This window comes from Hyaena hyaena, unplaced genomic scaffold (assembly GCF_003009895.1).
Source record: "Hyaena hyaena isolate Hyena2069 unplaced genomic scaffold, ASM300989v1 scaffold_481, whole genome shotgun sequence".
Classification (NCBI taxonomy): domain Eukaryota; kingdom Metazoa; phylum Chordata; class Mammalia; order Carnivora; family Hyaenidae; genus Hyaena; species Hyaena hyaena.
The window spans coordinates 443,735-457,604 of NW_024081121.1; the positions used below are offsets into that span (position 1 = coordinate 443,735).

Genomic DNA, 13,870 nt, shown 5'->3' on the forward strand with positions numbered 1-13,870 from the left:
AATCTCCCAAATTTTCAAAGACCGTTAAAACAGGAAGTTTGAAGCACAGTTTTGAATGGTCTGGCATGGCGAAACTTCACAGAAAGACAGCAGTTTGGCTTTTTCTTTAACTTTGGACAGAGCTCTCTCTCTATATAAATAAGGGAAGGACGTACGGGGCGAGGTGAGATCCATTGTCTTGAGTTGCATGTTTTTGCAGTTAGTCCTTTTCGTTTCCATTTGGAAACCCATGAAGTCCATTTCTCTAAAATGTCCACAAGGAAGGCACGTTTTGTCTCTTGGCCAGAGAAGTACCACTCCTGAGATTCTTTTTGGCTCTTCTGGTAAGATTTTAGCTTGAGACTTCTGAGCTCATGACAACATGGCTTAATAAAGGTATGTCCCCAGGCCCTTCCTGCTCTGCTGCTGGACACATTTGTAGTTCTGGGTGTTACCATTTGTCATATCCTAGGTCACATCCCCTAAAGTTGGAGGAGGAAACCACAAGAAATCATGATCTCTCTGGTGGTGTTCCTGAGCATTCAGTCAGCTGCCGAGATAATGAGCTTGATCTTTGACTACAAGTCCAGTGGAGGACATGTAGGATGTAAGGGCACACTTAATAAAGGTCAGTATAGGATATGAGGCTTACCTGCAAGGCTTTGGCTTTAGAATATCTTCCCAGATAAAATGAGGGAAGTAACTTACCTGCAGACTTAATTTTGGGCCATATCTGCAGCCATGCACAGTAAGGCATATAACTAGCCGACACTTCTCAAGGAAGATAACTGGAAAAGGCTGCAGAAGTAAATTTTGCAATGGCCATGAGATGTGGAGGGTGTTCCGGTTGGTCATGCCATTCCTACTCCCAGCTTTCTTTGAGGCCTGACCTCCTACTATATCTTCTAATAACTAGACAGTGAGCCTCTCGTGAATTCCTTTCCTGCCTTATCTTCAGTCACTTTTAGGTTGAGGTGGGAGGGGAGGTCACATAGGAATCTGAACATTTGTGGGGGACTGGCATAGAGCATGGAGGGAAATTCAGTGTGTGTGTGCGCGCGCGTGTGTGTAGTTAGAAGCTCCAGAAAGTAAAATACCACAAAATCGTTTTGGCTGTTGGGAGTGACGGTGACAGCACTGTAGGGAACATCAGTTAAGGTTGAAAAACAACCACAGAATGTGGTTTTGGAAGTCAAGACATGACTTAAAATCGCCTCTCTTTTGTTCTCCCTGTATTCTCGTGAACATAGTGGCCTAAAGATTACACCAAGTAAATGGCTTCAGTTTTTTCTTTCCTAAGTGAAAAGGCATTCACTGAAATCTTTTTGCCTTTGTTTCCCTTCCAGTGTCAACAAGTGATACAAGAGAAGAAAACAAAGAAGTGAACGCAGACTCATTTCCTACTCCACGTGGATGATAGCTATAGCAAGGGAGAACCTTATAGTATATCAATTGGGGCAGAAAATGGAGGTAATTGGCAGTGGGGGCTGGGTTTTCCTTCTGTCCATTTTCTGGGGTATAGGTACATTACCCACTTGTATATTTTAAGGATTGGTCCTTTTTATGTTGATTTGAAGTTTGGTTATAATTCTGAGAGGATCGGCTTCTCCATTGTCTTGTACAGTTTGGGCTCCCCGTTAAGAGCACTGTATTGCAGCAGGGGAGTGAAATGAGACCTGAACATTCCCATCATAAGTTGTTAAGTCTACAGCATTCCTGTAGTAGTAAATGAGTTAGGTTCTTAGGAGGGTGCTGGCCAGATGTCAGCTCCCTGGGCTACCTAATGAAAGATTGGGAAAGGCTGAGAGATCTGCCCCTGCTAGTTTTGGGGGTTGTGTCAGTACAGATGCATAGAAAGGAAGCGAGGTTATCAGTCAGCCTTTGGTATGACAGTGTTTCATTTAGATGAAAGCTTCAAGTCATTATGGGCACGAGTGTCAGCTTGAACTGAAGGGGCGGGGGGGGCGGGGGGCGGCCAGTCTTAGGTGTTTTGACCTGACTTACGGTTACAGTAACCATGGCCAGTGCCACCTGGCTCTGACAGAGGCTAAACCACAGTGATCACAGCAGCAATTTCCGATTTTCAGTTCTATGGCAGAAGCTTCTTAGAAGCTTAAACCCTTGACCCAATGACGTCAAGTTCGCCCATTGGCTTGGAAGGTTCAGACTTGTCTTCCGTCAACACCATGATGTCAGCGGTAATGAGTGTAGGGAAGGTTGCCGAGAATGGCGGGAGCCCCCAGAGCACCAAGTCCCCTACGAAGCCTCCAGGACCAAATCGGATTGGCAGAAGGAACCAGGTAAGTGCCTGTGTGCTAGCTGGTGACATCTGGTGGCTTCGGTCTGTGAGAACATTGGGAGAAGTTTGGTCCCTTGAGCCCCAACTTTCTAAACTAAAACCTTGGACATGGATGTACTGAGAGGCTTCAAGAGTGAACTGTTCAGGGCTTATGTCAGTTTCCTTTCATGGAGGAAGTTTTCTCTGCTGTGGTGTCCATATTGGTGGAATCCTTATTCTCTGCCCTTTGATTTGATTTGTTTGCAAACTGTCTTCACGTGACAGCCAAGGCAAAGAATTTGACCTATTCCTCTACTGTGATGTGATTCATTTCCTTACTCACACAGCTGGTTAATTGAGTTTTCGAAGACGCTGCCTTGATTTTTTTTTTTTTAAGTGTCTTCACATCAGGCAGCAAATAAGTATTGGTTTTGCTGGATCTCTCATTCAGCTTTCCATCTTTGATGAAGCACAGAGTTTGGCTCCAGAGAATGCCACTTGTGAAGTGATTTAGTCCTCTTGAATTTTTAGTGGGCATAGAATCAGGAGGAGTGGGAAAGAATTAAGGGGGTGAGCCAGGATTGGAAGGGTTAATTAATGATCTTAGAAGTCCGAGGTTCCTCCACTGGGAAATAAGAGGGATCTTCTAATTAACGTACAAATGGGGCACTTGAAAAAAGTTGTCACTCTTCTGGTAGCAGCCTGTTCACAGAAACTCAGGGAGCCTGGGTGAGCAGTGCTCATTTCTTTGAATCCATGTAATCTGAGCTGATGACTCCATGTTTAATTTTTGGTTTAACTTACTTAATGGATTTATACCAAATCCTCAGGGGGAAAAGACAGTCTTCTGAGTCAGTCTCAAGGCTAGGGATGGACTGGAAAGTAAACCTCTTGGGCTTCTGTAAATTCATTTTCCTTTTTATTAATGATCCTCCAGTGACTGTCCTTATACAGAATTGTCTGAGCGCCATCCATGATGGTTTTCTGTAAATTCTCAGAAGTATGTTAATTAAGGCTTTGGCTACCACTTGTCCTCCAGGAAAAGTCATACGAGCCTAAAACCCCCTCCAGCAGCGTAGGAGAATGGTCCGTTTGCTCCTATCTTCCTCACAGCTGAAGCAGGGTTCAGTGATGTTCAGAGGGTTGGAGCATTGACACCTTTTTCTCTCTTTTTTCCCTTGTCTCTGCCTGCCTCTCTTCCTATGGGTACCTGAGAAAATACTCAGCCTGTATGACTGTAGCCTGAGTCGAGACGGAGCGCTAGCTCTGGGAAGAAAAGGTTTATTTCCACTCTCATGTGACTATCCATCCATTTATCCGTCCATCTCTCCATCCATCTACCCATTTCACAATATACACTTCCAGCCAGGTGCTGCAGGTGGCAAGCATTGGGGGATGAACAAGGTACACAGTCACTGTCTCCTCATCCTTATGTTCTGCCAGTAGAAAGTGCCATGGGTAGGGACAAGCCCGGGATTTCCCCAGCACAGGTAGATTGACCGTAGTCCAGGTTCTGGTCCCTGCCCAGTTTTCCTCTACCTTCTGTGCCCTCCGGGGCTCCTCAGGGCACGGGCTCAGTGTTTGCAGGGGAGGTAACCTCCGGCCCAGAGGTAACGTGGAAAGACGATGCATTAAAAACACTAGAGCACAGGGGCGCCTGGGTGGCTCAGTCAGTTAAGCATCCAACTTCGGCTCAGGTCAGATCTCATGGTTCGTGGGTTCGAGCCCCGCATCAGGCTCTGAGCCTGTTTCGGATTCTGTGTCTCCCTCTTTCTCTGCCCCCTCCCTCCACTCATACTCTGTCTCTCTGTCTCAAAAATAAATAAACTACTAAAAAAAAAAAAAAAAACCACGAGAGCACAGCTGGAGAGAGAGCATGCACCATCCTTACCTGTGAGCGGGTGGGAAAGGCCGAGAGCAGAAGCCTGGGGAGAAGGCCCATCAGCGCTAGCACCGAGTTCCAGGACAGATTAGCCACAGCCGCACGCTGACACGGGTGCCAGATTGTTTCATTATGGAAGGGTTAGTTATCACATTAGCTGCTAATTTTATCTGTCAGCTCAGGAAGTCTGCTCCTTCTACCAGCACAGCCGCAGTGACTGGGTTCACAGCAGGGCCGCTCTCTTTACTGTTTAGGTTTGTTTGTAAAAATTAAATCTGAGTCCAGAGGTTTCCTTCTCCCAGACCATTGTGGATTCTGTAGACCTGCATGGGAGTCTGCGACATGCAACTGCCCACCTCACAGAAGGTTCAGGTTTCGGTTCATGATAAACCCAGGACTCCATGCCAGAGACTCCAAGGACCTACTCAGTATGTCCAGTATCTCCCTCCAGACGCACACATGGATGGCTTTTTTAAATGTGCTGCTTCAGGAGGCTACCCTCACGGACACATGGCTTTTTAACATTTATTCCCTTTTTTCTTTTTCTTTCTTTTGTTTTTTTTAGAGAGATAGAAAGAGCACATGAGTGGGGGGGGGAGGGAGACAGAGCGAGAGAGAGAGAGAGAGAGAGCGAGAGAGCGAGAGAGAGAGAGAATTCTAAGCAGGCTCCACACTCCATGCAGAGCCCAATATGGGGCTCCATCCCATGACCCTGGGATCACGACCTGAGCCAAAATCAAGAGTCAGACATTGAACTAAGCCGCCAGATGCCCCCTCTCCCCCCATTTATTGACATCTTACTGATGAATCTATTAAAAATTTTTTAAAAAATATATATTATTCTCTAACAAAAATACCCCAGGGACTGAGTTTTGGTCCAGCTCTGAGCCCTCCCTCATTATTATAGCGAGTGCTTTTATTTTGTTGTGAATGCTTTTGTTTTTGTTGTTTCTCTTTGGTGGTTCTCGGCCAGCTCCATTCTGACTAGAGTCTGGATGAGCCGAGAAGGAGTGACACCCTTCCCTGCTCACACCTCTGGGAGGATGGTGGGGAGACTGGGAGACTGGGAGGTTTTTTTGTAACTATCTGTGGGTTAATCATCTTCCTTAGACTTCATATCTGTAATTTTTTTTTTTTTTTAATTTGAGACTGAGGGGCTCCTGGGTGGCTCAGTCAATTGAGTGTCTGACTTGATCTCAGCTCAAGTCATCATCCCACAGTTCATGAGTTCGAGCCCCACATCAGGCTCTCTGCTGTCAGCACAGAGCCTGCTTTGGATCCTCTGTCTCTCTCTCGCTCTGCCCCTCCCCTGCTCAAACTCCCTCCCTCAAATAAATAAACTTAAAAAAAAAAAAAGGCTTGAGAGTGAAAAATTGTGTAGTGTACCGAATTCTCAGACCCAGTGCCGCAGATTAGAAAAGCATTTGTGTCCCTTAAAATGAGGCCTGTTAGTCTTTGAAGAGGAGACAGAGGTACTGTGGGCAATTACATTCTGGACATCCTCATGCATTCGCTCCACCCCATCTGGTTTATGGTGCCATTTGTTTTTAAAGTCCTCAGAGTGACTTTTATTTTCATCATCTCTCATGAGCCAACCACAAGGGTGTTTCCTTTCTGTGCCTTGGGGTTAATCCTTTTTTTGATCAGACTTCTGTAGCATGTGGTTTAGGGCATGGGCTGTCAGAGCAGCTGGCCTGAGTTTCAATCCTGGGTCTCCTACTTAATGGTTTCCTCGTTTGGGATAGATTACTTACCTCTCTGTACCTCAGTTTCCTCATCCAGAAAATGGGATCTATAACCATGGTTGTGACATTTCTATATGTAGAGTTTAGCACATAGAACATAGTAAGTGCCCAAGAATGGGTATTATTTGCAAAGAACAGAAACTCATTCAGATGAGTACAAGTAAAAAGAGGTCTGTTGAAAGAAGTCTGAGGGTCCAGCCTGACAGATGGTGCCGTCACCTGTCTTGGCTCCCTGGTCTCCCACTTCCATGAGCACCCAAGTCCTCCCCAGCTACATTCTCGTGGCTTGCGCTTGCTGCGGTGCTCAGCCCCGCCCCAGGGCTACTTGAACTTTGAATTCAGGTGTTTGTGATCAGTTGCGGTAGTAACTTAGTCACCCCCAAACCTGGGTGCATATGAACAACTCCTGGGGAGCTTGGGAAACAAGCAGACTTCTGGGGTACACCCCCCAATTCTAATTCAGTTAGGGTGTGGTCTAGAACTGTCATTCAGAAAGCTCCCCAGGTGAGTGCTGATCAGTGGGAAACCCACTCAGTCTCTAAGCCTCTCCATTTCAAATTTCTGGGCGAGGTGTCCATGCCTTGATCCTGTTGGTTTTGGAGATGAGGGCAGACACCGGGGTGCTTGGGGACCGTGTGGGTGAGGAGGCATGTCCAGGGAAGCTCCCCAAAAGTTATTTGAAGGGAGGAGCCATGACACATGGCTAGTGAGGGAGCTCATCCTTTTCTGTAGGAAGGTAAAACTCTATTGCTTGAAGGAAGCCTGTCCCAGGTGTGTTGAGGGAACATAAAATGAGCCACCTCCTCAAGTAGTGATCTGGTTCTTTTGTCACCCTCTGTGGAAGGCTTCAGCCCAAGTGTCCTCCCCTATCACACTTTGGAAAAGGGCAGCATTCTTATTGATGAGCGGCGTCAAGCAGATGCAAGCAGCAAGTAAGGCCACGTGGATGCCTGTGGGGCTCACAGCTGGGCATGGAAGCCTTGCCCTGTTGGGGGGGGGGGGGCAGGGTTTTGTGAGGAGAACTTCACTCTCCTGTGTGCTTGGGGCCCTCCTGACCAGGCAGACCGTAGTGACTGGAGCCATGTAGGTGAGGCTTGGGGAGAGATCTGTTCCATTTCTACCTCTTCCCTTGATCCTTGAGGTTTTGTCAGCATTGATGGTTATTAATTAAATGGTGTTTAATAAGAACACTGATATTTGTGGAGCACTTAGCCTGCACCAGGCACTATTCCAGTGCTTAGCGTGATTGTGCTCATTGATTGAATCCTTATCACAGTGCGATCTGGGAAGTGCTATTATTTGTTCCCATTTTATACATGAGGAAACCGAGGGCAGACAGGACCATGACTTACCCAAGCTCATACCCGGACAGGCTCCAGAGCCCATGCTCTTTGCTGATTTATTGCTACAGCTCTTTGAGACACAGGTGCTCACAACAGAACAAGAGGCACTGGCCTAATGTGTGAGTTGAACTTGATTTTCCCTTGTATTATGTCTTTGCAGGAAACGAAAGAGGAGAAGTCTTCCTATAACTGTCCCTTGTGTGAAAAGATTTGCACTACACAGCATCAGCTAACTATGCACATCCGTCAGGTTTGCTGCCGATTTCATACTTCTGTTGGAAATCCTTCTTCGTTAAGAGAGGGCAGTTTGGCCTTAGCAGATGCATTGTGGCTGCACTTAATTTAGACTTAATGTTTTAATAATCTTGAGGGGTGGTTATGAAATAAGTTTTGTGGGTCTGTGCTACTGTGACAAAATCCTGGGTCAACACAGAATACCTTTTCAGAAGTTAGCAAACATCTAGCTAAAATGACCACATCGAACAGAAGACCTTTCATCATATGTGACTCATTGGTTTGAACCAAACCTCCTCATAGCACAGTGAGATTGTAGAGATAGATCCCTAGCCTTCTGCTGTGAACTTCTCACACGGCAGGAAACTTACTGGTTTGGCATTTCTTTTGGCTTCTATATTATGACATTTAGCCTTCTCTCTTGCCTGATGTGATTGATGACGGAATGTGGATGAATCTAGAACAAAGATGGATTAATCATATACGTATTTTTGGAGTGGGAGTGGATAATTTTTTTTCATTTTACTTTGTGTTTTTTTCATCATGACAAGGGCACTCTGTAATCCCCATCATCTCTTTCCCCCATCCGTCACCCACCTCCCCTCTGGAGTGGAGTAAGAGTCTCTAGAATTAAGTCTGTTTCTTGGTTTGTCCATCTGTGTGTCTCTCTTTTTCCCTTGCTCATTTGTTTTTTTCCCTTAAATTCCACATATGAGTGAGAAGGATTGACAATATTAAAATCATAACATGGTACTGAGGAATAATGCCATTTAGTAACATAGGTTTGGAGAGAAATGTCCTTCTTAACATATTTCAGAGGCCCAAACTCTAAACCGTGCAGTTTTCAGTTCTCTTTCCCTGACAACGAGACTGAGTCAGCGAACTTAAAGAATGGACATTGCCTTAATGTGAAGAGCGTATTTCAAGTTAGCTTCTTAGTTGAGAGCCCTCCTGCTCATGTTAATATATGTGGTCAGTCCGTCTCTGTGTGTCCCCAAGAAAGGCCTACAGAGACGCCACCCATCTCTGGGCCTTGCAGAAGTGTTTTTTCAAAACTGGAACACGAAAGTGGAAGAAGGTCACACAGGATAGTTATTTGCCTGTGTGCCTAGTAGATGTTGACATTTGGGAAGATACTTAAAATGAAACCAAAAAAAAAAAATCAGAAAAGCTTTACTATTTGGGTTTTTTTTCTTTTTTATATAAAGCTCTGAATTTGCATTTCATAATTGCCAAGCTTTGACCCACCCATCTTCTCAAGTGACCTGTGATGATTGCTCTCCCCAGCATAACACGGACACTGGAGGGGCAGACCATTCGTGCAGCATCTGTGGGAAGTCGCTGAGCTCGGCCAGCTCCCTGGACCGCCACATGCTGGTGCACTCTGGCGAGAGGCCCTACAAGTGCACTGTGTGTGGCCAGTCTTTTACCACCAACGGGAACATGCACAGGTGGGTGAGGGAGGCCTCTGACTCTGGAGATCGACAGAAAGTCAAGTGGCCTTTGAGCCATCAGGGGACCTGCCTCTGAGCTCTTGGAATCTGTGCACTGCGCCCTCTCTCCCGTGTATGGGATGTGTCTGGCTGTGGGAAACAGTACCTGGGCGAGGCCTTTGGCCTTTGGGGATCTTTAGGATGAAACACAAGAGTCCTTCCCCTTCTGCCAATTGGAGTTGCTTTGTTTGGGTGCCAGAGGTGGGCAGCTTATCAGATATTGAGGAGCCCACAAGGAGTAGCACAGTAACCCTTGCCTTTTAAAAAACTATTTGCATATGCCTCCCAGATTCCCTGCAGCTCTTTTCCTTGCGAAAAATTTCTGGGGCCTTTGAATAGTGAGATGGCCTGATCTTGGAACTTCAGGATAAGATAGGATAAAATGAAGAACAAGATCTGATAAATGTTAGGAATTTATTTCCTGAAGGAGAAAACAGCTCACTCAGAAGTGGGAGAGAGCCCCATGGTGGGCGTATTAAAATTGTGTGCGACAAAACCAATAGAAAATATACTTTATGGAATGATTACATATGGTTTGAGATGTTAGAACAAAAAGACTTTTTTTTTTAAATGCTCATTGTTTTGTTTTTTTTTAATGTTCATTTATTTTGAGAGAGAGAGTGTGAGCAGGGGAGAGGAGCAGAGAGAGAGAGAGAGAGAGAGAGAGAGAGAGAATCCCCAGCAGGCTCTGCCCTGTCAGTACCAAGCCTGATGCGGGGCTCGAACCCCTGAACCGTGAGATCACGACCTGAGATGAAATCAAGACTCAGACACTTAACTGATGAGCCAGGCACCCCTTAAGTGCTCGTGTTTTACACAAACATCTTAGGAACATCAAAACTCTAGGAAAGGTTTTTAAAGGGACTCAAAAAATGTCACCTTCTCAGAAAAACCAGACTATTCTTACTTTTCTATAATCCTTTCCAGGCATCATGCTGATCTCCTTTGAAAAAATTGACTAACCACACTCCTCCCCCTTTTTAACACATTTATTTCCAAAGAACACTTTACAGTGTTACTGTGAAAATGATACTTTATTATATAGCAATACTGAAAGGAAATGGGCCAGTTTATTCTATCTAAAACCATTTTATGAACCACTGATGGTGTACTTGGAACATACTGGTATAGTGACAGATCTCTGGCTTTTGGAATTAGGCACCTGCTGTCAAATCTTCACTCTGCCACTTGTAAGTTTTCTGTTCTTGAGCAAATTACTTAACCTTTGTACTTCATTTTCCTCCTCACTGAAATGAGACTTTTAACAGCATCCACCACTTCACTGGAATAGGGTGAGGGTGAGGAAGGAGATCATGAGTTTTGCACTCAGTCAAGGCACACAGCAAGCACTCAGTAAATGTTATCTGTCATTACTATTTGCATTTCTAAGTAATCCTGCAGTAATCTAAAGCCTGTGGATTTCTCAGTCTGGACTGGAAGGAAGGTGTATAGTGGGACTTTATAAAAGGTATCAATATTGTAAAGAATTTTTACAAAGTATTTTACTTTTTTTCTTTCCATATAAATGTCAAGGCTCTTAGGGGGCACATGGGTGGCTCAGTCAGTTAAGCATCTGACTTTGGCTCAGGTTATGATCTCACGGTTCGTGGGTTCGAGCCCCGCGTTGGGCTCTGTGCTGACACCCAGCTCAGACCCTGGAGCCTATTTCAGATTCTGTGTCTCCCTCTCTGTCTGCCCCTCCCCTGTTCATGCTATGTCTGTCTGTCTGTCTGTCTGTCTGTCTCTCTCTCTCTCAGAAATAAATAAAACATTAAAAAATTTTTTTTTAAATTTTCAAGCCTCTTGGCCCCTCATCTCCTCCTGGGAGTGTTTTGGGGCATAGAGAAGGAAGTGAATAAATACCATCACCATTTTTTAATATCCTGTTTTACATCTTAGCTTTTTTGCTTTTTTACCACCATGATCAGCCCATCAGTATCAGTTTACCTTCTTTTGCCATTTTGTTTTGCCTGGTCCTTCTATTCCACTCCCCTCCCCCCAGAGTCCTTTGTCCCTCACATATTTGCCCTCTCAAAATCTGTTCCTGGGTATTGCCTGTTTCCTTCTTGGGTGGTTTCCCTGCTTCCTCTTCCTGAGACGCATGCCCAGTGGACCCTCCCATGGAGAAGGCAGTGGGGTGCATCAGTGAGAATTGCTCTCCTGGAGGCTGCTCTGGCCCTGAGCACTCACTGTTTATGATCCTCCATGAGACATCTCTTGTCTTGGGCCCAGTCACTTCTGATTCGGAAAATTTCCATTTGGGGACAGCATCTGTGATGGAATATGGCACATGTCAAGCACATCTGTAAAGGGCACAGTTATTGCCTTCTATGGTGATGTATCAGACTGTGCATCTTACAGATAACCATAGCTAAAAGTACAGTATACTGAGTGCATGAGATATAATTCATATGCCATACATTTCACCTATTTAAAGTGTAAAATTCAATTGGTTTTAGTATATACACACAGTTCCGCAGCTATCACTACAATCAATAATAGGCTATTTTCATCACCCCGAAAAGAAACCCCAAACCCATCAGCAGTCACTTCTCATTACTTCCCACCCTCCAGCCCTAGGAAAATCCTGATCTATTTTTTGTCTCTGGATTTGCGTATTCTAACATGTGGCCTTCTGCTTAAAATTCTGTATTCCTCTCTCTCTGACCCTCCCCTACTCACGCTGTCTCTCTCTCTCTCAGAAATTAAAAAAAAAAAAAATGCTAACGTGGCCTTTTGTGACTCATTTCTCCACTTACCATTATATTTTTAAGATTTTTATCTGTTATAGCACATATCTGTACCTCATTCTTTTTTATTGTTGAATAATAGTCCACTGTATGGATCTACCATATTTTATTTATCTCTTCATCCATTGGTGGACATATGAGTCATTTCCATTCGTTGGCTATTATGTATAATGCCCCCATGAACATTCTTTCTTGTCCAATCTTTTTGTGTGAACATGGATTTCATTCCTGTTGGGCAGACACTTCAGAGTGGAATGGCTGGGTCATGTGGTGACTCCGTGTTTTAACATTTTGAAGACCTGCCAAACTATTTTTCCAAAGTGGCTGCGTTGTCTTACATTCCCACCAGCAGCGTGTGAGGGTTCCAGCTTTTGTACGTCTTTGCCAACACCTGTTACTGCCAATCTTTTTCATGAAAGCCATCCTATTAGGTGTGAAGTGGAATCCCATGAGTTTTATAATTGTAGTTCTTACATTAAGTCTACGGTCCGTTTTGAGTTAGTATTTGGGTATAGTATAAGGAACAGGTCCAACTCTAGTCTTTGGCACTTTGTTGAAAAGACTTTTCTTTCCTCCATTTAACAGTCTGGCCACTCTTGTCAAAATTCAGTTGACCATCGATGAAAGGAATTTTTTTTTTCTCTACTCAGTACTGTTTCATTGATCTGTATATCTACCTGACTACCCTAAGGTCTAGCACTGTATTGATTACTGCAACATTTTGGCTAAGTTTTGAAATTGGGAGATGTGAATCCTCCAACTTTGGTTTTTTTCACTATTGTTTTGGCTACTGTGGGTTGCTTAGATTTCCATATGAATTGTAGGATCAGCTTGTCAACTTCTGCACAAAAGGCAGCTGGCATAGGGGTTATAAAGTGCATAGATCAATTTGGTATTGTCCTGTTACCAGTATTAAATCTTTGAATGGAGATATTTTCTATTTATGTCTATTTTGTGTTAATGGATTTCTTTCAGTTGTGTTTTAGGTAGTTTTCAAAGTGCAAGTTTTATATTTAAGTTTTGTTAATTTATTTCTAAATGTCTTATTTTCCTTGATGGTATTGGAAGTAGAATTATTTTTTGTGGTTTAAAAAAATTTTTTTTGATGTTTATTGATTTGGGAGAGAGAGAGAGATGGAGTGCGAGCAGGGGAGGGGCAGAGAGAAAGAGGGAGACACAGAATCCGAAGCGGACTCCAGGCTCTGAGCTGTCAGCACAGAGCCTGACATGGGGCTCCAACTCACAAACTGTGTGAGATCATGACCTGAGCCGAAGTCAGATGCCAAACCAACTGAGCCATGATTGTTCATTGCTGGTGTATAAAAATACTCACATTTTGTGCTGCTCTTGTTTTCTGCAACCTTGCTGATCTTGTTTAGTCATTCTAACGGTTGTTTGGTGGATTCCTTACGATTTTCTGTATACGACATCATGTCATCTGCAAACAGAGACAGTGTGCTTCTTCCTTTGAAATGAATCCGGATGCCTTATTTTTCTTGCCTGCTAGTCCCGGTTGGCCCCTCCAGCACAGTGTTAAATAGGAGTGAAGAGAACGGACGCCCTGGTCTTATTCCTGATCTCAGGGAGAAAGCATTCAGTCTTTCTCCATTAAGTATGATGTTTATTATGGGTTTTTCATAAATGCCCTTTATCAGTTTCAGGAAGTTCTATTTAGTCCCAGTCCACTTAGTGCTTTTATCACGAAAGGGGGTTGCATTTTGTCAAATGCCTTTTTTTTTCCTTTTCTTTTTTTTTCTTTTTTTTTTTTTTTTTTTTTGCATTTATGGAGATGGTCCAATTGTTTTTGACCTTTCTTGTGTTCTTTTGGATGTTAAACCAACCTCTTTCCTGGCATGAATTCCACTTGGTACAATCATTTTCATATGTTGATGGGCAAGGTTTGCTAGTATTTTATTAAAAGACATTTGCCTGTATTCCTAAGAGATGCTGGTCTGTAGTTTCCTTGTGAGTCCTGGTCTGGGGACTATTGCTAGTCTTATAGAGTGAGTTGGGAAGTGTTGCATCTGCCTCTGTTTTTTGGAAGAGTTTGTTGGTGTTTGTTCTTTAAGAATTTGGTAGGACTCACCACTGAAACTACCTGGGCTTTTCTTTCTGAGAAGTTTTTAAATTACTAATTCAGTCTCTTTACTTGTGATCGGTCTGTTT

At 44.0% G+C, this 13,870-nt stretch overlaps 1 protein-coding gene across 4 annotated transcripts in view; it reads left to right on the top strand.

Moving 5' to 3' along the window:
* RREB1 (ras responsive element binding protein 1) overlaps window positions 1-13,870 on the top strand; it is a 133,508-nt gene that overhangs the window by 63,924 nt on the left and 55,714 nt on the right. For all 4 annotated transcript variants that reach the window (XM_039254404.1, XM_039254401.1, XM_039254405.1 and 1 more), the window contains exons 3-6: window positions 1,326-1,449; window positions 2,067-2,279; window positions 7,388-7,477; window positions 8,749-8,912. In XM_039254404.1, the coding sequence (XP_039110335.1) occupies window positions 2,109-2,279; window positions 7,388-7,477; window positions 8,749-8,912 (425 nt within the window). In that variant the 5' untranslated portion in view covers window positions 1,326-1,449; window positions 2,067-2,108. The remainder of the gene's footprint in view (window positions 1-1,325; window positions 1,450-2,066; window positions 2,280-7,387; window positions 7,478-8,748; window positions 8,913-13,870) is intronic.